At 46.3% G+C, this 19914-nt stretch overlaps 3 protein-coding genes across 3 annotated transcripts in view; 2 read left to right on the forward strand and 1 right to left on the reverse strand.

Annotated features, from left to right (window-relative positions):
• The window catches only part of LOC311116272 (protein unc-93 homolog B1-like), a 4714-nt gene extending 2494 nt beyond the window's left edge, over positions 1–2220 (forward strand). The window contains exon 5 of the mRNA XM_084191379.1: positions 1–2220. This exon is cut by the window's left edge and continues 432 nt beyond it. The gene's annotated coding sequence lies outside the window, so the exon portion shown is untranslated.
• Positions 2221–3791: 1571 nt separating this feature from the next.
• LOC311116271 (beta-crystallin A1-like) lies at positions 3792–6863 on the reverse strand (the record flags this gene model as incomplete). The annotated part of the gene is made up of 5 exons (XM_084191378.1): positions 3792–3939; positions 4958–5100; positions 5835–5976; positions 6383–6501; positions 6789–6863. The coding sequence occupies 5 exons, from the start codon at positions 6861–6863 to the stop codon at positions 3792–3794; spliced, it is 627 nt and encodes a 208-aa protein (XP_084047504.1).
• Positions 6864–13929: 7066 nt separating this feature from the next.
• Positions 13930–19052, forward strand: LOC311116273 (beta-crystallin B1-like; the record flags this gene model as incomplete). The annotated part of the gene is made up of 5 exons (XM_084191380.1): positions 13930–14019; positions 14634–14752; positions 15864–15996; positions 17094–17236; positions 18881–19052. The coding sequence occupies 5 exons, from the start codon at positions 13930–13932 to the stop codon at positions 19050–19052; spliced, it is 657 nt and encodes a 218-aa protein (XP_084047506.1).
• Between the last annotated feature and the right edge of the window lie 862 nt (positions 19053–19914).

The raw sequence follows: 19914 nt of genomic DNA on the forward strand, positions 1-19914 counted from the left end.
TCCTCTAGGTGTCCTCTAGGTTTCCTCTAGGTTTCCTATAGGTGTCCTCTAGGTATCCTCTAGGTTTCCTCTAGGTGTCCTCTAGGTGTCCTCTAGGTTTCCTCTAGGTGTCCTCTAGGTGTCCTCTAGGTTTCCTCTAGGTGTCCTCTAGGTGTCCTCTAGGTGTCCTCTAGGTAGCCTCTAGGTGTCCTCTAGGTTTACTCTAGGTGTCCTCTAGGTGTCCTCTAGGTATCCTCTAGGTAGCCTCTAGGTGTCCTCTAGGTGTCCTCTAGGTTTCCTCTAGGTGTCCTCTAGGTGTCCTCTAGGTGTCCTCTAGGTATCCTCTAGGTGTCCTCTAGGTATCCTCTAGGTGTCCTCTAGGTATCCTCTAGGTGTCCTCTAGGTATCCTCTAGGTGTCCTCTAGGTGTCCTCTAGGTATCCTCTAGGTATCCTCTAGGTGTCCTCTAGGTATCCTCTAGGTGTCCTCTAGGTGTCCTCTAGGTAGCCTCTAGGTGTCCTCTAGGTACTTTCCCCAGTCCAACTCTCTCACATCAGTGCAAATTATGGAAAGGAGTCGAATCAGAAGAGGAGAGAAAATGGGTGTGTCTCAAATGTAACCCAATTCCCTTCATAGTGCCCTACTTTTACATTTACATTTTAGTCATTTAGCAGACACTCTTATCCAGAGTGACTTACAGTTAGTGAGTGCATACATTTTTCATACTTTTGACCCCGAACTTTAACCCTGGTCAAAAGTAGTGCACTAAGGGGCCTCCCGAGTGGGGCAGCCGACCGCGACAGGGAGACCCATGGGGCGGCGCACAATTGGCCCAGCGTCGTCCAGGGATATTCTTGTCCCATCGCACACTAGCAACTCCTGTGTCGGGCCGGGCAGTGCACGCTGACGCGGTCGCCAGGTGTACGGTGTTTCCTCTGACACATTGGTGCGGCTGGCTTCTGGGTTAAGCGGGCATTGTGTCAAGAAGCAGTGCGGCTCGGCAGGGTTGTGTTTCGGAGGACGCATGGCTCTCGACCTTCACCTCTCCCAAGTCTGTACGGGAGTTGCAGCGATGGGACAAGACTGTAACTACCAATTGGATACCATGAAATTGGGGTAAAAAAAAACTATCCTAATAATGTAGTGCACTATGTTGGGAATAGGGTCCGAGTGGCACAGTGGTTTAAGGCTGCATCTCAGTGCTTGAGGCGTCACTACAGACCCCCTGGTACGAATCCAGGCTGTATCACAACCGGCCGTGATTGGGAGTCCCATAGGGCGGCGCACAATTGGCCCAGCGTCGTCCGGGTTTGGCCGGTGTAGGCCGTCATTGTAAATAAGAATTTGTTCTTAACTGACTTGCCTAGTTAAATAAAGGTTAAATAAAAATAAATAAATAAAATATATTTGTAACGCAGACAATACTGTATGTTCAGGCTATTGACACGCACCTAGAGGGGGATTGGTATATATAGATAACAAACCCACTCATAATTGAGGAGGTTCATCCACAGGAGGGTAGAACAGGACGCTACTGGAGGAAAGAGAAGAGAGGGGGATTTTACACAGGAAGAAAGAGGACGAAGAGAGGAGAGGAATTCAGTTTACAAGGTTTCTCATAACACAACTGAAAAAGGGAAGTAGTTATTTACTCCACTTCAAATATAAACCATTTTCTCTCAGCTGCATGATCACATGGGTTATGACCCAAATGACACGCTATTCCCTATATAGTGCACTAATAGGGCTCTGGTCAAAAGTAGTGTACTATATAGGGAATAGGGTGCCATTTGGGAAGCACACATACTGTATAGACAACTGAAACATATGTGAAGTTAGGTACGTCACAGGTACTTTTGACAGGGTACATACAGGGCTCTGGTCAAAAGTAGTGCACTATATACGGAATAAGGTGCCATTTGGGATGCAGGCCACAGTTTTTGTATTTCAACAGTATCACTGTATTGGGTTGTTAGTGAGCTGTGTTGTCATGGTTCCTAGCTCAGGTGTTTTGAGTGGCCTACATTTTATGTGGTGTTTTCTGTAAGGAATTTATTCAATCAAAAAAAATGTTTTAATGTATATAGAAAAATATAGAAAAATATTGATTGTAATTGTTGTTTTTTATGACTGAAGTGAGTTTTGAAGTTGTTTTCTGAGTATAAAGCTGGTTTTGTGCCTCTTGATGTGGGTGTTCTGTTATCGAAGACCAAACTATATCACCATGGAAACTTAGTTCAGAAAAGTTAACTCCTAATAAAGTCACTCCTACACTGTAGTAAAGCCGGAAATATATATAATTCACAAAAAAACATTCACTTATTTTATAAGACTTGATCTTTATTTGGATCCCCATGAGCTGACGCCATGACGACAGATAAATGTGTATACAAGCATATAGTCAACACACACACAAATACATTTAAAGGTACACTGTGAGTGTTAAATGCCCTATTGTTTTACTTACATTTTGGTTTGAGAGGTGACTGGTTCATATACACATATGATATAATATTAATCAATTTCTTATCTCATTAAACCACACAACCCTTAGTTTTAGGCTAATATAATATTTAAGTCATGGGTGTGAGGAGGTGTGCCCCTTTGTCTGTGCTCCAATTAGGTCATTTCTGGATTATTTAAGGCAGCGTTTCCACATTTTCACATTTTAGTTTTAACCTTAAACTTGCACACCTGGTTCAATTAGTCAAAGGCTTGATGATTAGTTGACTAATTGCTGATTTAAAGGACCTCTTTTGGCTCAAGGGCAGCCCCCCAGAGGCAAAAGTGATGTATGGTAGAATAGATGTTTAGTACACAGTACAGATGTACAGTATAATACAAGTATACTGTATGTAGTAGATGCATAGTAGATATATGTGTATGAAGACATATACATGTGTATAGTACAGCTCCATTTTGTTGTATTCCCAAACTCACAATGTATCCCTTTTTCTGCACACCAGTCAGTGAAGCAGGGAAGTCAAGCAGGTAAGTGAAGCAGGTAAGTTCCCACTTCATTTGTTTCACGGTGTTCTGTTCGTTTTCTCTGAAATTCATCTAAACGCTTATGTTCTACATCGGCCTAACTATTGTTGATGTAGCCATTTTATCAAGGGGGAAAAGGCGCAATGATATCAAGGTGAAAAGGCGCAATGATATCAAGGTGAAAAGGCACAATGATATCAAGGTGAAAAGGCGCAATGTCATAGTCATGGTATATGGTCTCACATACACACGGCTGGATGCCAATCAGCATCCAGTATCCAAACTACCCAGTTTATGGTACAATATATAGGTAATGTATACAGATGTATAGTACCCAAGAAGAACACAGGACCCAGGTTTGAGGTGAGCATGAGTTTATTGGTCAGTGATGATCTTCCTCCTCCTCCTCCTCCTCTCTCACCACTATTGTCTATTGCTGTTATTGGTGCTGGTGAACCAAAGTCCCTGATGTATATCTGTGATATATACTATAATCTGATAGAGTGTTATGACCGTTGTTACACTATAACGGTCCTCTATAACATGATGTGTTACGGTGATGACTTAACTCATCTCACGCTGCTGTTGACGTCACGGCACTGATATACGAGTCGCCTCTCGTAGTAATAACACCCTGTTGTATTACCAACCAGAGTATTTGAGGAAATTAGTGACGGAGTTGAGATGTGGATGTGTGAGTAGAAACTGCGTTACGGTTCTGACTGACTGGGTTTGTGGTGGTCGTGCTGTGACAAGGCCCCGGTAGATCCAGGCCTAGGCCGAAGCCTGGGGCTCTGGTAGGGGTCCGGTCCGCTCTGTGCCCTCCTAGTGCTGGATACGGCGGATAGACTGGATCTGGGGGGTCTGGCAGTGGGAACCCCAGTTCTTCCAGTGCTGGTAGTCTCCACTGTGTCTCTCACACTCCATGATGTACTGCTGGCCCCTGTAGCCAGGGAACTGGTAGCACACAAAGCTGTGGGGAGAGAAGGAGAGAGAGGGAGGAGGGGGAGAGTGATGGAGGGTGAGGAAGGGGAGAGTGATGGAGGGAGAGAGGGATGGAGAGAGAGGGGGAGAGGGATGGAGGGAGAGAGGGATGGAGAGAGAAGGAGAGAGAGTGAGAGAGAGAGGGAGGAGGGGGAGAGGGATGGAGGGAGAGAGAGGGTGAGGAAGGGGAGAGGGATGGAGGGAGAGAGGGATGGAGAGAGAGTGAGAGAGAGGGAGAGGAGGGGAGAGGGATGGAGAGAGAGGGGGAGAGGGATGGAGGGAGAGAGGGATGGAGAGAGAAGGAGTGAGAGTGAGAGAGAGAGGGAGGAGGGGGAGAGGGATGGAGGGAGAGAGGGATGGAGAGAGAAGGAGAGAGAGTGAGAGAGAGAGGGAGGAGGGGGAGAGGGATGGAGGGAGAGAGAGGGTGAGGAAGGGGAGAGGGAGGGAGGGAGAGAGGGATGGAGAGAGAGTGAGAGAGAGGGAGAGGGATGGAGAGAGAAGGAGGGAGGAGGGGGAGAGGGATAGAGGGAGAGAGAGAGAGGGTGAGGAAGTGGAGAGGGATGGAGAGAGAAGGAGAGAGAGGGTGAGGAGGGGGAGAGGGATGGAGAGAGAGAGGGTGATAGGTGGGGTGCAGAGGGGGAGGAGGGACATAAGGGGGAAAGACATGTTTGGCTTAGAGTGGAGTTTCTCTTGTCACCTTGAATAGAATTGTGTCACTCACTGTTTTGCTTTAATTGTCTCACTATAGCAAGTTTGGAGTGTGTTTGTGCCAGTGGAGGCTGCTGAGGGGAGAACGGCTCATAATAACGGCTGGAACGGAGTCAATGGAATGGCATCAAACACATAGAAACCATGTGTTTGATACCATTCCACGCATTCCTTTCCAGCCGTTACCATGAGCCCTTCCTCCCCAATTAAGGTGCCACCAACCTCCTGTGGTTTGTGCCATAGTGTTTTTGTACAGTATCTGTGAGTGAGTGTGTGCTTGTGTTTTAATGTTGACTTACGCGCCACACTGCACGTGCATGGATCCGACCTCGGGCATGCACCAGCCCATGGCCCTCAGAGAGGGATAATCATCACACAGCTCAGCACTGCGGCCCATGAAGTTCTCTCTCTCAAAGATCTGCATACGACTGTTCTGGTGGGACTGGGAGGGGGAAGGAGGAGAGAGGATACAGGGAGAGAAAGGGAGAGTGGGAGGGTTAAACACACACTAGGACACAATCTCACTCTGTTTCCTTTTCGGTTTCTCTCTCACATACTCTGTTTATCCTTATCTGTCTGTCTTCTATCCACACTAACAGAATACTGACCCACTGTCTTCTATCCACACTAACATAGAATACTGACCCACTGTCTTCTATCCACACTAACAGAATACTGACCCACTGTCTTCTATCCACACTAACAGAATACTGACCCACTGTCTTCTATCCACACTAACAGAATACTGACCCACTGTCTTCTATCCACACTAACATAGAATACTGACCCACTGTCTTCTATCCACACTAACATAGAATACTGACCCACTGTCTTCTATCCACACTAACAGAATACTGACCCACTGTCTTCTATCCACACTAACAGAATACTGACCCACTGTCTTCTATCCACACTAACATAATACTGACCCACTCTCTTCTATCCACACTAACATAGAATACTGACCCACTGTCTTCTATCCACACTAACATAGAATACTGACCCACTGTTTTCTATCCACACTAACAGAATACTGACCCACTGTCTTCTATCCACACTAACAGAATACTGACCCACTGTCTTCTATCCACACTAATATAGAGCTTTTCTATCTATCCATCTCTCGCTGTATTTTTCTCACACACACACACACACACACACACACACACTACTCACAGCGCAGTAGATGGGGCGCAGGGACATGAGGCGCTCCACGTGGTAGGACAGGGAGCCGCTGTAGGAGTCCCAGTGGGGATACTCTCCCCTCTCCAGGATGAACTGCTGGCCCTGGAAGTCATGGTGCTCAAAGCCCACCCAGCTACACGGGACGGAGAGGGGAAGGCCAGAGAGAGAGAGTTACTGACATGTTCCCCCCCTGGTAGTCAATGATTGACCATGCATGACAACAGGCTACAGCACAGAGACTCATACCCCCCACCCACCCACACACCAATACCTCCACTCACACCCACACACCAATACCCCCACCCACCCACCCACACACCAATACCTCCACTCACACCCACACACCAATACCCCCACTCACACCCACACACCAATACCTCCACTCACACCCACACACCAATACCCCCACTCACACCCACACACCAATACCTCCACTCACACCCACACACCAATACCCCCACCCACACACCCACACACCAATACCCCCACTCACACACACACACACCCTCCACAGACATCCAGGGTTGTAAGAGACTCACGCTCCACTCTCCACTCTGATAGAGCGGATGTTGTCCAGACCACAGTCATGGATGTTACAGCACTCAGAGGTAAACTCCTGGCACTTGCCCTGGAAGTGTTCCTGCTCAAACACAGTCACCTACAGAGATAGATAGATAGATAGATAGATAGATAGATAGATAGATAGATAGATAGATAGATAGATAGATAGATAGATAGATAGATAGATAGATAGATAGATAGATAGATAGATAGATAGATAGATAGATAGATAGATAGATAGATAGATAGATAGATAGATAGATAGATAGAAATGAGATGGATTGATACAGATTAGTGTGTTTATGTCAATCATATCATTGTTTATTTCAATATGTGTGTGCACATGTACATAAAATACACCTGTGTGTGTGTGTGTGAGATCACCTTGAAAAAAGGGGCCATACCCATGCCAGGGAAAAACATGGGGGAGGTCATGTGGGTTTTAGTAGCTCTATTCATGTCTATAGAGAGAGAGAGAGAGAGAGAGAGAGAGAGAGAGAGAGAGAGAGAGAGAGAGAGAGCGAGAGAGAGAGAGAGAGAGAGAGAGAGAGAGAGAGAGAAGTTCGTCATTTAAATTAGGACAGATTGCAATGCCATTAATTAAAATCCTTTAATACTGTCTGGTTATGCATTCCCAGTAATCTATTAAATATGTTAGACACACTGCTAGAAATGCCCTCATTTTCGAGATATGTCACGTAGATATTATTTCCATTCGAATGTGTGCCATTCCAGCTTTATCCAAAATAGGCTATCCACAACCAACTAACATTACTGGCAGCATCCACAAACTCCAGTAAAGGTAATGGTATCGTAGTGTATAAATTGTGACAATTCTTACAAAAAGTTTTTAAAAGTTTGTTTAAACTGGTTAAAACCGTTTTATAAAATGTACTGGTGCATTAGCCATCACCAAATCCAATAACTAACCGTTATCAATTTCTAATAACTGCCTATATTTGTTCCATCACTAATTTAAAAAACATTATTTAAAAATATATCACCATAAACGAACCCTATTTGGACTAGGCCTACAATGAAATGTTTCTCCAATTATGAGCGTTCCTCTCTCAGAAACTCGAAAAAACTGTTATTCTGGTGGGTGGCCTAGGCCTAAATCCGTTATGTTGGAACACCATGGACTATTCGGTTCAACCAGAAACGGGGGCTTACCTGGTTCGTCTCCTCTCTTCTCTCACGCGCCAATCCTTTTACATAGAGTTTTGTGAGAATCTGCCTCTTCCATTTTATACCGGTGTCCACGGTGGCCCGCGCGTCTCCACCAGCGACACGGTGCGTGCGTGTGCGCGTTTCATAATGTCTGTCTGAGTGAGGTGTGAGTGAGTTGGGGGTAAAGTGAGCGCGCCCGTGTGCTTGTTTCTATGTGGGCACCCCTCTGTGTGCCCGTGCGTAAATGTGTTCTATGGGTGCGCGCGGCCGTGTGAGCGATACACAAGTCCCCCCACCACTCACTCACTCTCTCTCTCTCTCTCTCTCTCTCTCTCTCTCTCTCTCTCTCTCTGTCTCTCTCTCTCTCTCTCTCTCTCTCTCTCCCTTGTTTTGTGTTTCCTATGTGGTCGGGTGTGCACCTTGTTGACTCGGCAGATACTATAGTAGCGACCCCGTTGTCGTTCTAAGCCGGTTGAATGCATGGTGGGTCAGGGACAGTGCTGTTCGCGGGCCGTTCGGAGTGAATGGGGGGCCCAGTGTTGGGCCGAACGCCGTTATATTCGTATAGGTCAGCAGTGCTATCGTATAGCGTAACAATGGCCGGGCTATAGGTCGAGAATGACAAGGATTTACCTCTCCCGTGCTGTGGCTAGAGTAAAACATTTAGGGAAATTATGGAAACTAGAAATCAGTGTCAAAGAGTGGGACTTCAGTTTAAGGTAGAGATAATGTTATGACATAGCTGCCTTGACTTCAATCAAATTAGGTGTCAGTCTCGATACAAAAGAATATACTAACACTAGCCTATATAGCCTAGAAGCAACATGTCAAGTCATAGCCATTAAACACATCTATATCAAATTGGAGTATAGCAGTAGGTTATAGCAGTAGGCTAGGCTACATTAGGGATGTAAGGCCAGTAGAAGAACGTTCTGTTTCTCCAAGACCATAGTACTGGTGAGTTCACACGGTTGTCATGGTAACCCCCCTACACACACAGTTCCTGCTGACCTCATTTAGCTCTTGACCTCTGAGCTAGAAGATTTGAGGAGGTTATGGCAGCCGACTGTTTACACACACACACACACACAAACACACAAACACACTTCATATTTGGTATAATGCATGTGCAGCAACATTATTTGAACAGTGAAGTTGCAGATTTTAAACAGAACATTATGGTAGGATTTCCACATTACATACCGGAGAGACTAGAGAGATATTACCATAATGGTTAAACCCATCATACCAGAGGGACTAGGTAGGTAGAGAGATATTACCATACTGGTTACACCCATCATACCAGAGGGACTAGGTAGGTAGAGAGATATTACCATACTGGTTACACCCATCATACCAGAGGGACTAGGTAGGTAGAGAGATATTACCATACTGGTTACACCCATCATACCAGAGGGACTAGGTAGGTAGAGAGATATTACCATACTGGTTACACCCATCATACCAGAGGGACTAGGTAGGTAGAGAGATATTACCATACTGGTTAAACCCATCATACCAGAGGGACTAGGTAGGTAGAGAGATATTACCATACTGGTTACACCCATCATACCAGAGGGACTAGGTAGGTAGAGAGATATTACCATACTGGTTACACCCATTATACCAGAGGGACTAGGTAGGTAGAGAGATATTACCATACTGGTTAAACCCATCATACCAGAGGGACTAGGTAGGTAGAGAGATATTACCATACTGGTTAAACCCATCATACCAGAGGGACTAGGTAGGTAGAGAGATATTACCATACTGGTTAAACCCATCATACCAGAGGGACTAGGTAGGTAGAGAGATATTACCATACTGGTTACACCCATCATACCAGAGGGTCCAATCCTTTCAGATCTATGGAAAGGGTCTAGGAGTCCATTTTGGACTATACATCATATCACTATATTCATAACCTGGGTCATGTTCAGGAGGGTGCAACATTCTAAAACGTTGCACATTTTATAATCATATTGATGAAGGCCGAAAATGGACGGCCGTAATGTCATGATGTCAACTTTAACTAGATAGATGAAAGCCTCGAGCGAGAGGCGAGAGAGGCGAGCCTATTTCTTTCCGAATGTTGCAGATAGAAATGTCTTGTAACTGCCATGATTCCCTGTCCTATGTGACTGAGTGGCATGTTTATTCTACATGATATATCTCTATCTGAAAGTGCTGTAGTTCGGCGTCCTACTTAAACGTTGCAGATAGAAATGCCTTTTATAGAGCTGATGTGATTCCCTAGTCCAGGGGTTCCCAAACTTTTACTGCACACGTCCCCGAATTGACCCTAGAAAATGGAGGGGATCACACTTGGAAATGTTTTATTCCCTAGTTAACGCTGTGTGTTCATATCATTGACATAGTTAGAGGACTCAACTTGGATATAACCCATTTTAGCATGGACGTTGCTACTGAGGGATTCCACCATTTTAAAGTAGTCAACTGCGTGGGGATTCCTATGGGTTGGGAGTGATCAGAGCGTTGTCTTCTTCTTCTTCACATTGGGTTGCCTATGGTTTGTTAATGGCTTTTAGCTATATCACCGCCATCTAGTGGCCACAATAAATGAATGACACACAAGATTTGGTTCAGGACTCCAGCACACTTTTTTTCAAACACAAAAGGAGAACAATTTACTATTTTCAATGGAGATGCCCGTGCTATCACAGACACCATAATGGCACAGATACAAAGATGATACCTCTTTCCATCTCTATGGTTCATATTCACTCAATGTTAGGTCCTGCAGGCTGTCCCAACACATCGTAATGACATGAAAACATATTCTAGTGCAAAAGGACCTTAGTTGACACTAAAAGGTTGTACTCTATACTCATTTGAAGGGGAAAAAGTTGTTAATTTGTCTGATAAGATTACATATTTTCTCAGGGGACCCCATTTCAGTTTCAGGGGATCTCACATGGGGTCCTGACCCCAAGTCTGGGAACCACTGCCCTAATCCAGATTCTATGTGACTGTTCTACTTGATACCATTTCTGAATCTGAACATTCTGTTGCGTGGCATCCCGCTGAACACGGCCCCTTGTTCAATGGCCCCACAGACTCCTCCCATCCAGCCATGCTACTGTTCAGAAGTGATGAGTGCACAGATCCAAAATGGCTACCGTACACGCCATGAACCTCTGGTATGAGGTGGAAACTGTGGCTGTGTCCCAAATGGCACCCTATTCCCTACGGACCCTGGCCAAAAATAGTGCACTAAAATAGGGAATATGGTGCCATTTAGGATTCAGACACTGTCTCTAGGCACAGATCTAGGATCAGCGTACCTTCTCCATGTTCTAACCTGTATCGTTAGGATGGAAAACATAAAAACCGACCTTAGATCAGCATTTAGGGGTTAATTGGTCCTACTCTATGTCACAGAGCGGTGAGGTATTTTGTATATTCGGCTTGTTGGTGTAGTTCAGCGGTGTCTAACATGAAGCCCGCTACCTCCTTTTTATCACATGTAAAATAATATACAATTTAAACATTAACATTTTGATGTCGGTGAGATGGCAATACACGGGCGATGCTACTTGGGCAGTGAGGTGATTTCTGTACTGTGGGTCAAGGTTAGGGTTACAGTTAGGTTTGGAATTGAATTGAATACGTAGGGTTAGAACCAGAAGAGGTTGGTGGCATCTTAATTGGGGAGGATGGGCTCGTGGTAACGACAGCAGAGCGGTATCAGTGGAATGCTATCAGATACATCAAACTCATAGTTTCCAGGTGTTTGATGTTTGATTCCATTTGCTCCGTTCCGGCCGTTATTATGAGCCGTCCTCCCCTCAGCAGCCTCCTGTGGTTAGAACGTAACGATGTAGTGATGAGCTGTTTAGCTGTTGTTTTTGTCAACATATTCTCAGAAATGACCCCTTAGGTAAAATGACTTCCACACCCCCATTAGAGATAGTAGGCCTACCTTTGGTTCAGAATATTCACATTTTATACAACGGGGTGGGTCTAATCCTGAATGCTGATTGGTTAAAACCGCATTCCAGCCGGTGTCTATTCCACAAGTTACCACCGGCTAAATCTATGACGTTAAAATGCCTATTTACTCTGTTCCATCTGACTGCGCAATCCACTTCGTCTCGGGCATAAGAACACCCGTGCCAATATATCCTCCAAACACTGGCTTCTTGGGCATTATCACTTAAACATACACGTTGGTATAGCTACAATGCCAAAATAACAGGGGGTCTACCATAGACCACATGATTTTCAAACGTATCTCATTGTCAATAAGATACTTTTATTATCCATCAAATGAAATGAAATGAGATCCATCTATCTCTGCTCTCTCAACCAATCTCTCTCTGCAAACAGATGTTACCTCTAAGCACTGGTCTAGGATAACATGTCCCCACCCCAACACCAATCATAACCATTAGCTCAGATCTAGGATCTGTTATTCATAAAGCATCTCAGAGTAGTGCTAATCTAGGATCAGTTTTTCCCTTTTTAGATCATAATAAATATGATTACATGGACAGGGGGACCTGACCTGTGGTCCTCTGTAGCTCAGCTGGTAGAGCACGGCGCTTGTAACGCCAAGGTAGTGGGTTCGATCCCCGGGACCACCCACACACAAAAATGTATGCACGCATGACTGTAAGTCGCTTTGGATAAAAGCGTCTGCTAAATGGCATATTATTATTATTATTATTATTATTATTATTATCTTAGATCAGCAGGTATTATGAATATGGGCCCAGGTTTCTCAGGGGTTTCTACACCAGTGTTCTACTAAGTCTGTTGGCTACCTGGCTTTCCTGTGGGATTAAAACAGAAACAGTAGAATAGAAAGATGAATACAACTGACGAGAAGCAATAAGGTCATAATATATAGTGTAGGAAGTTACAGTGTTCAATACAAACATGTTTCTGATAATAACAGGTCCCAAAACGCTTCGTAAATCAATGATGTTTAAAAACTTCACAGATAACTTCAATCACCAACCATCATACCTCTCTACTCATGCAGTATTTACATCTCTCTCTCTCTCTCTCTCTCTCTCTCTCTCTCTCTCTCTCTTTGATGATGGGGGGATTTCTATTCTTCCCTGGCTGTGAGCTCAGCGGGTTTCTCTCTGTCGCTCTAATCCCCCCTCTCTGGGCGCCAGCATATAAAAGGTCCAGGAGGCCCTCTCCACTCACACACTGACCGCCTGAGCCCACTCCTGGAACCACACACTGAGCAGAGGTAAGAGACAGGGATACAGAGATACAGAGAGATGGGGGATGAGAGAGGGATACAGAGATACAGAGAGATGGGGGATGAGAGAGGGATACAGAGATACAGAGAGATGGGGGATGAGAGAGGGATACAGAGATACAGAGAGATGGGGGATGAGAGAGGGATACAGAGATACAGAGAGATGGGGGATGAGAGAGGGATACAGAGATACAGAGAGATGGGGGATGAGAGAGGGATACAGAGATACAGAGAGATGGGGATGAGAGAGGGATACAGAGATACAGAGAGATGGGGGATGAGAGAGGGATACAGAGATACAGAGAGATGGGGGATGAGAGAGGGATACAGAGATACAGAGAGATGGGGGATGAGAGAGGGATACAGAGATACAGAGAGCTGGGGGATGAGAGAGGGATACAGAGATACAGAGAGATGGGGGATGAGAGAGGGATACAGAGATACAGAGAGATGGAGGATGAGGGAAAATGGGGGATGAGAGAGGGATACAGCTTAAATTAGGTAGCTCAAACGTCAAATTAAAATACAGTTAACTCTAAATGGCTAAATCATAGTAACTAGAAAGAAAGTTATAAAAGACAAAGAACATATAAATAACTTATTTTCCTTCATTGGCGTGTTTTACCTAGTTCCACAGGGATTACTTAATTAATCTATAGGTTCTTATTATCTATAAGATCTTGTTGACTATTTTGTATTGGAGCTTAATTGACTTTTAATTGGACATGCATACTGTACTGAACAACATTGTAAATGGGCAGAAATTCTTCATTTCTGTTCTTACTTGTGTTTGGATAATAAGGGAACTCAAGGATAGATTTTAAGTGGCCAGTAGTGGTCATGGGGTTAAACCTTATCCAAGATGGCTACTCATATTTTCAATTACAGGCTCTGCTAAGGAGTAAAGCTGGGGTACGGTCTCCTGTCTAAAACAGAGCACATGTTTGGGTAGAAAGTTGTAGACTTAAATGGGATGAAGTGGTAAATGAGCTGTGTTTGACCCTCTGTTTAAACAGCATTAAACTTAGCAGCAGTGTGTTGAACCCTCGAACCTTCCTTTACCTCATTCTTTTACTTCCTTCCCTCCATCATCCCTCTGGTTCTGTGCCAGTCATCATGTCTGGAGACAAGTCTAAATCTGCTTCCCAGACCGACGGCAAGGCCGCCCAGGGGAAGAGATCTGAGATGGGTATGAACGCCTACAAGGTAACACACATACATACACACATGCACACAATGCACGCATACACACGCACGCACGCACACACACGCACACACACACACACACGCACACACACGCACACACACACACACATAATGTACGCATACAAAACCAGATGGCCACACATATATATTATATAATTATTGGTACTTTGACACTCGTACATACTCATACACTGTTTCCACACAATGCCTGTAGTTGCCTGTGGTGTAAGTCACAGTTGCCATAGCTATGTGTGTGTGGAGGCGTTCTAAGAGAATCACACAAGGACACTGTCTGCGTCCCAACTGGCCCCCTATTTCCTGTATAGCGCATTACTTCTGACCAGAGCCGTAGTGCACTATATAGGGAATTGGGGGCCATTTGGGACGCAGACAGTGTTTGTTTTGTTACTTCATACAGTTCAGCCTGAAAGAAAAAGATGTGAGAATTAAACTGTTATTTCACTCTCTTTCCCAATCTCTTTCTCTCTCTCTCTCTCTCTCTCTCTCTCTCTCTCTCTCTCTCTCTCTCTCTCTCTCTTCCTCTCTCTCTTTTCTCTCTCCCCCTCCCTCCCCCCCCTCTCCTCTACCTCCCTCCCTCTCTCTCTTCCTCTCAGATGTGCGTCTTCGACCAGGAGAACTTCCAGGGCCGCTGTCTGGAGATCACCAAAGAGTGCATGAACGTGTGTGACATGGGCATGGACAGGGTCCGCTCCCTGCGTGTCGACTGCGGCCCGTGAGTACCAGCCTGTCCCTCGACACACACACACCTCAGTTGTGTCACACACGCACACCTCAGCTTCACCAACACACACCTCATCCCCACATGCACAGTCAAATATTTTCCCTTACACTACTATGACACACTCATACCGGCGTTTGTCAATCTCACACAAACTAATATCTATTTGTATCAAATGTTGCTGCAACCATGGTTCTCAATGTGTTTCTACCTCTCTCTCCCCCTCTCTCCTCCCCCTCCCTGACCCCTCCTCTTCCCCTCTCCCTCTCTCCTCCCCCTCCCTGACCCCTCCTCTTCCCCTCTCCCTCTCTCCTCCCCCTCCCTGACCCCTCCTCTTCCCCTCTCCCTCTCTCCTCCCCCTCCCTGACCCCTCCTCTTCCCCTCTCCCTCTCTCCTCCCCCTCCCTGACCCCTCCTCTTCCCCTCCCTCTCTCTCCTCCCCCTCCCTGACCCCTCCTCTTCCCCTCCCCCTCTCTCCTTCCCCTCCCTGACCCCTCCTCTTCCCCTCTCCTTCTCTCCTCCCCCTCCCTGACCCCTCCTCTTCCCCTCCCCCTCTCTCCTCCCCCTCCCTGACCCCTCCTCTTCCCCTCTCCTTCTCTCCTCCCCCTCCCTGACCCCTCCTCTTCCCCTCCCCCTCTCTCCTTCCCCTCCCTGACCCCTCCTCTTCCCCTCTCCTTCTCTCCTCCCCCTCCCTGACCCCTCCTCTTCCCCTCTCCCTCTCTCCTCCCCCTCCCTGACCCCTCCTCTTCCCCTCTCCCTCTCTCCTCCCCCTCCCTGACCCCTCCTCTTCCCCTCTCCCTCTCTCCTCCCCCTCCCTGACCCCTCCTCTTCCCCTCTCCCTCTCTCCTCCCCCTCCCTGACCCCTCCTCTTCCCCTCCCCCTCTCTCCTCTCTCCTCCCCCTCCCTGACCCCTCCTCTTCCCCTCTCCCTCTCTCCTCCCCCTCCCTGACCCCTCCTCTTCCCCTCCCCCTCTCTCCTACCCCTGCCTGACCCCTCCTCTTCCCCTCCCCCTCTCTCCTCCCCCTCCCTGACCCCTCCTCTTCCCCTCTCCCTCTCTCCTCTCCCTCTCTCCTCCCCCTCTCTCCTCTCCTTGCTCCATCTCTCAGTTTTGTGGGTTATGAGCAGATGAACTTCTGTGGTGAGATGTTCATCCTGGAGAAGGGAGAGTACCCTCGCTGGGACTCCTGGAGCAACTGTCAGAAGAACGACTACCTGCTGTCCTTCAGGCCCGTCCGCATGGTATACCATACAATCCTCAGTTTGTCTGTCTCTCCCCATCACTCTATCGTTCCATCTCTCCAGCACTACATCTCTGTCATTGGCCAGAATACATTTACATACGCTTATCTGATTATTGTGTATTTCTGTTGAACTTTCTGCTGTTAATAATCATCTATCTTACTATCCATCCATCTACTCATTCATCCATCTATTCATTTATCCATCCATCCATCTACTCATTCATTCATCCATCCATTCATCTACTCATTCATTCATCCATTCATTCATTTATCCATCCATCCATCCATCCATCCATCTACTCATTCATCCATCCATCCATCCATCCATTCATTCATCCATGAATTCATTCATTCATTCATTCATTCATTCATTCATTCATTCATTCATTCATTCATTCATTCATTCATTCATTCATTCATTCATTTACGTATCCATCATCCATCCATCTACTCATTCATCCATTCATTCATGTATCCATTATTCTACTCATTCATTCATCCATTCATAATTTATCCATCCATCCATCTACTCATGTATTCATCCATCCATTCATTCATTTATCCATCCATCCATCTACTCATTCATTCATTCATTCATCTATCCATTCATTTATCCATCCATCCATCTACTCATTCATTCATCTATCCATTCATTTATCCATCCATCCATCCATCTACTCATTCATTCATCCATCCATTAATTTATCCATCCATCCATCTACTCATTCATTCATCCATCCATTCATTTATCCATCCATCCATCTACTCATCCATCCATTCATTCATTTATCCATCCATCCATCGACTCAATCTTTCATCCATTCATTCATTTATCCATCCATCCATCTATTCATCCATCCATTCATTAATTTATCCATCCATCCATCGACTCAATCATTCATTCATCCATTCATTCATTTATCCATCCATCCATCTACTCATTCATTCGTTCATCCAGCCATTCATTTATCCATCCATCGATCTGTCTAAATTGATCAGTTCCGCCTTTTATCTGTTCATGTTAGTTTTTATACCATAGGCCTAACTCCCCCTCTCCACCCTCTCCCCCCTCTCCCCCTCTCCCCTCTCTCTCAGGACCCTGAGAAGCACAAGATCTGCCTGTTCGAGGTTGGAGAGTTCAAGGGTCGTAAGATGGAGATCATGGATGATGATGTTCCCTCTCTGTTCTCCTACGGATTCACCGATAGGGTCGGCAGCATCATGGTCAGCTGTGGAACGTGAGTGGTCCTCGCCGCGGCAACAGGCCACACCCACACCGCAGACAAACATGCCATTGGTCTATAGGATGACTAGCCCCGCCCCCACACCGCAGACAGCCATGCCATTGGTCTATAGGATGAGATAGAGCAGGAAGAGGACAGTGATGTCATTATGACATAAACAACCAGGCATCACCAAACCTAGATAGTGAAGTCATCATATCCCTCAAATTAGATCGTTTGGAATCGACTGTACAAATAGCTTCATTCATTTCAAATGGCTGAGGCGTTCCACTGTTTCTATGTAAATAATAGAATTCAGAACCAACTGTTCCAAATATAGTTTGGAATGACGAAAGTTTCCACAATAGTTTTAATTCAGTCAGAGGGGTTCCACTTAGAAGATCATTTAATATATAAACTCTCTGTTTCCCTCTGGCTTCCTGTGCCTACATACTTCAAATATCTAGTCTGCCTCCCAAATGGCCCCCTGTTACCTCTATAGCACTGTGGGTCCTGGTCAAAAGTAGTGTACTAAATAGTGAATAGGGTGCTATTTGGGACGCACCCCTGAAGATCTATGATTCATGACATCACTTTTAGAAATGCAGCAGGAATGATGTCAGGATGTCTTTTCTGTTTTAATCAGCCTCTTCAGAATCAGAACAAAGGGTTTTATATAGCACAGTATGTTTGTGTGTGTGTATGTGAGCTTCGTCTCTCCAGTGTATCTGCACAGTGAGAGAGGAGATAGGTCCAGTCCTTCATAGATGGGTTTGGCCCACAGTGAGTAGACAGGTTCCCCACTGGTTGAAACAACAAACGGACAGACTGGTACCTGTGGCACTACAGGCAAAACGTGACAAACAGATCAATATCTCTATTTAGCAAGACATATCTCTCCCTCACAGCCTCCCACTCCCCTGCCTGTTCCTCTGATGCTGTTGGCTTCTCATCTTCTCTCTCTGTCTCCCTCGGTTCTCTCCCTCGGTTCTCTCCCTCGGTCCTTTCCCTCGGTTCTCTCTCTTCTACTTTGCACTTCCTTGTTTATCTCTCTACCTCTGTGTCCCTTCTGCCCTCTCTCTCTGTCTCACACTATCGATTCTCTCTCCGTCTTTCTTTCTCGGCCTCTGTGCATCTCTTCTTCCTCCTCTCTTTCTCCCATCTTGCTCTCTCTCTTCCCCCATTCCATCCCTCATTCACTCAGCCCTTTCCACCTTCTCCTCTCTCTCTCTCTCTCTCTCTCTCTCTCTCTCTCTCTCTCTCTCTCTCTCTCTCTCTCTCTCTCTCTCTCTCTCGCTCTCTCTCTCTCGCTCTCTCTCTCTCCCCTTGTCTATTTCTCTCCCTCCATCCCTCCATCCCTCTCTCCCTCCATCCCTCTCTCTCTCCCTCTCTCCCTCCATCCCTCTCTCCCTCCATCCATCCCTCTCTCTCCCTCTTTCCCTCCATCCCTCTCTCTCTCCTTCCATCCCTATCTCCCTCCACCCTTCTCTCCCTCCATCCCTCTCTCTCTCCATCTCTCCCTCCATCCCTCTCTCTCTCCTTCCATCCCTCTCTCCTTCCATCCCTCTCTCCCTCCATCCATCCCTCTCTCCCTCCACCCCTCCCTCTCTCCTTCCATCCCTCCACTCATCCCCCTTTTCCTTTCCTCTTTTCTTCCAGCTGGGTGGGTTACCAGTTCCCTGGATACCGTGGTTCCCAATACCTCCTGGAGAAGGGTGACTACAGGCACTTCAACGAGTTCGGCGCCCGTCACCCCCAGTTCCAGTCTGTGAGGCGTATCCGCGACATGCAGTGGCACCAGCACGGCTGCTACACCTTGTCCAGCAAGTGAGGGTCCCAGAGGGCGAGAAAGAGAGGGAGCGGAGGAGAGGTGGAGGAGGGCCACAGTAGAGGAGGAGGAGGAGGAGGGAAGGCTAAGAGGGAAAGGAAGAAAGCACCCTATCTATAGGAAGATAGAAAGCTCCCTCCATCCGACTCCTCATCCCCCTCCCGGTGATCCTCTCCGCGGTTAGATACTTTTTTTAGAGCGAGGGAGAGAGTGAGGGATGGAGGGAGGTAATAGTTTTTTTTTCTCTTGAGACGGCGCCCTCTACCTGTTGAGAGATGTAAGACTTGTGGCGTACAGCTGCCCTGATTTGACAGATGGGTCAACACCATGAAACGACAATGGATTCTAAGACCATTGACGTAAAACAGACAACAACAACTCACAGATCAACAAAGACCAGATCTGGTGGGTTGATAGGTAGATAACTAGATATTCTCTCTATTTTTTTCTCTCTCTCTCCGTCTCTATTATTTTCAGCCCCCTCCCTTCCCCTCTCTCTCTCTCTTTTTCCCCCTCGCATAATTTATTTTTCATCCAACCATCCTGTTTCTCTTCAAACCTAAATTCAGCCCAAAATGAGACGACTAGTGTTTCTCTTTTGACTCTGATCTACGGGGGTATGGGTGTGTGTGTGTGTGTGTGTGGGTCTGTTGTCGTGGCCAGAAGAGGGAACGGGATCCAGGGTTCTAGATCCGTACCTCTGCCACAGTCACTGTAAAAGCTTGTATTCAGACCCTGCACCCTCTTCAATCCAAACCCAAATAAAGAGACTCTAAACCTGACCTGAATTCACCTCTTATTCTTCATTTAGACATATTTTTCTCTTGTGGCGGTGATTGTGTGACAGAGAGGAGATTCCACAACT

Source organism: Coregonus lavaretus, assembly GCF_964263955.1.
Source record: "Coregonus lavaretus genome assembly, contig: HAP1_SCAFFOLD_4977, whole genome shotgun sequence".
Taxonomy (NCBI): domain Eukaryota; kingdom Metazoa; phylum Chordata; class Actinopteri; order Salmoniformes; family Salmonidae; genus Coregonus; species Coregonus lavaretus.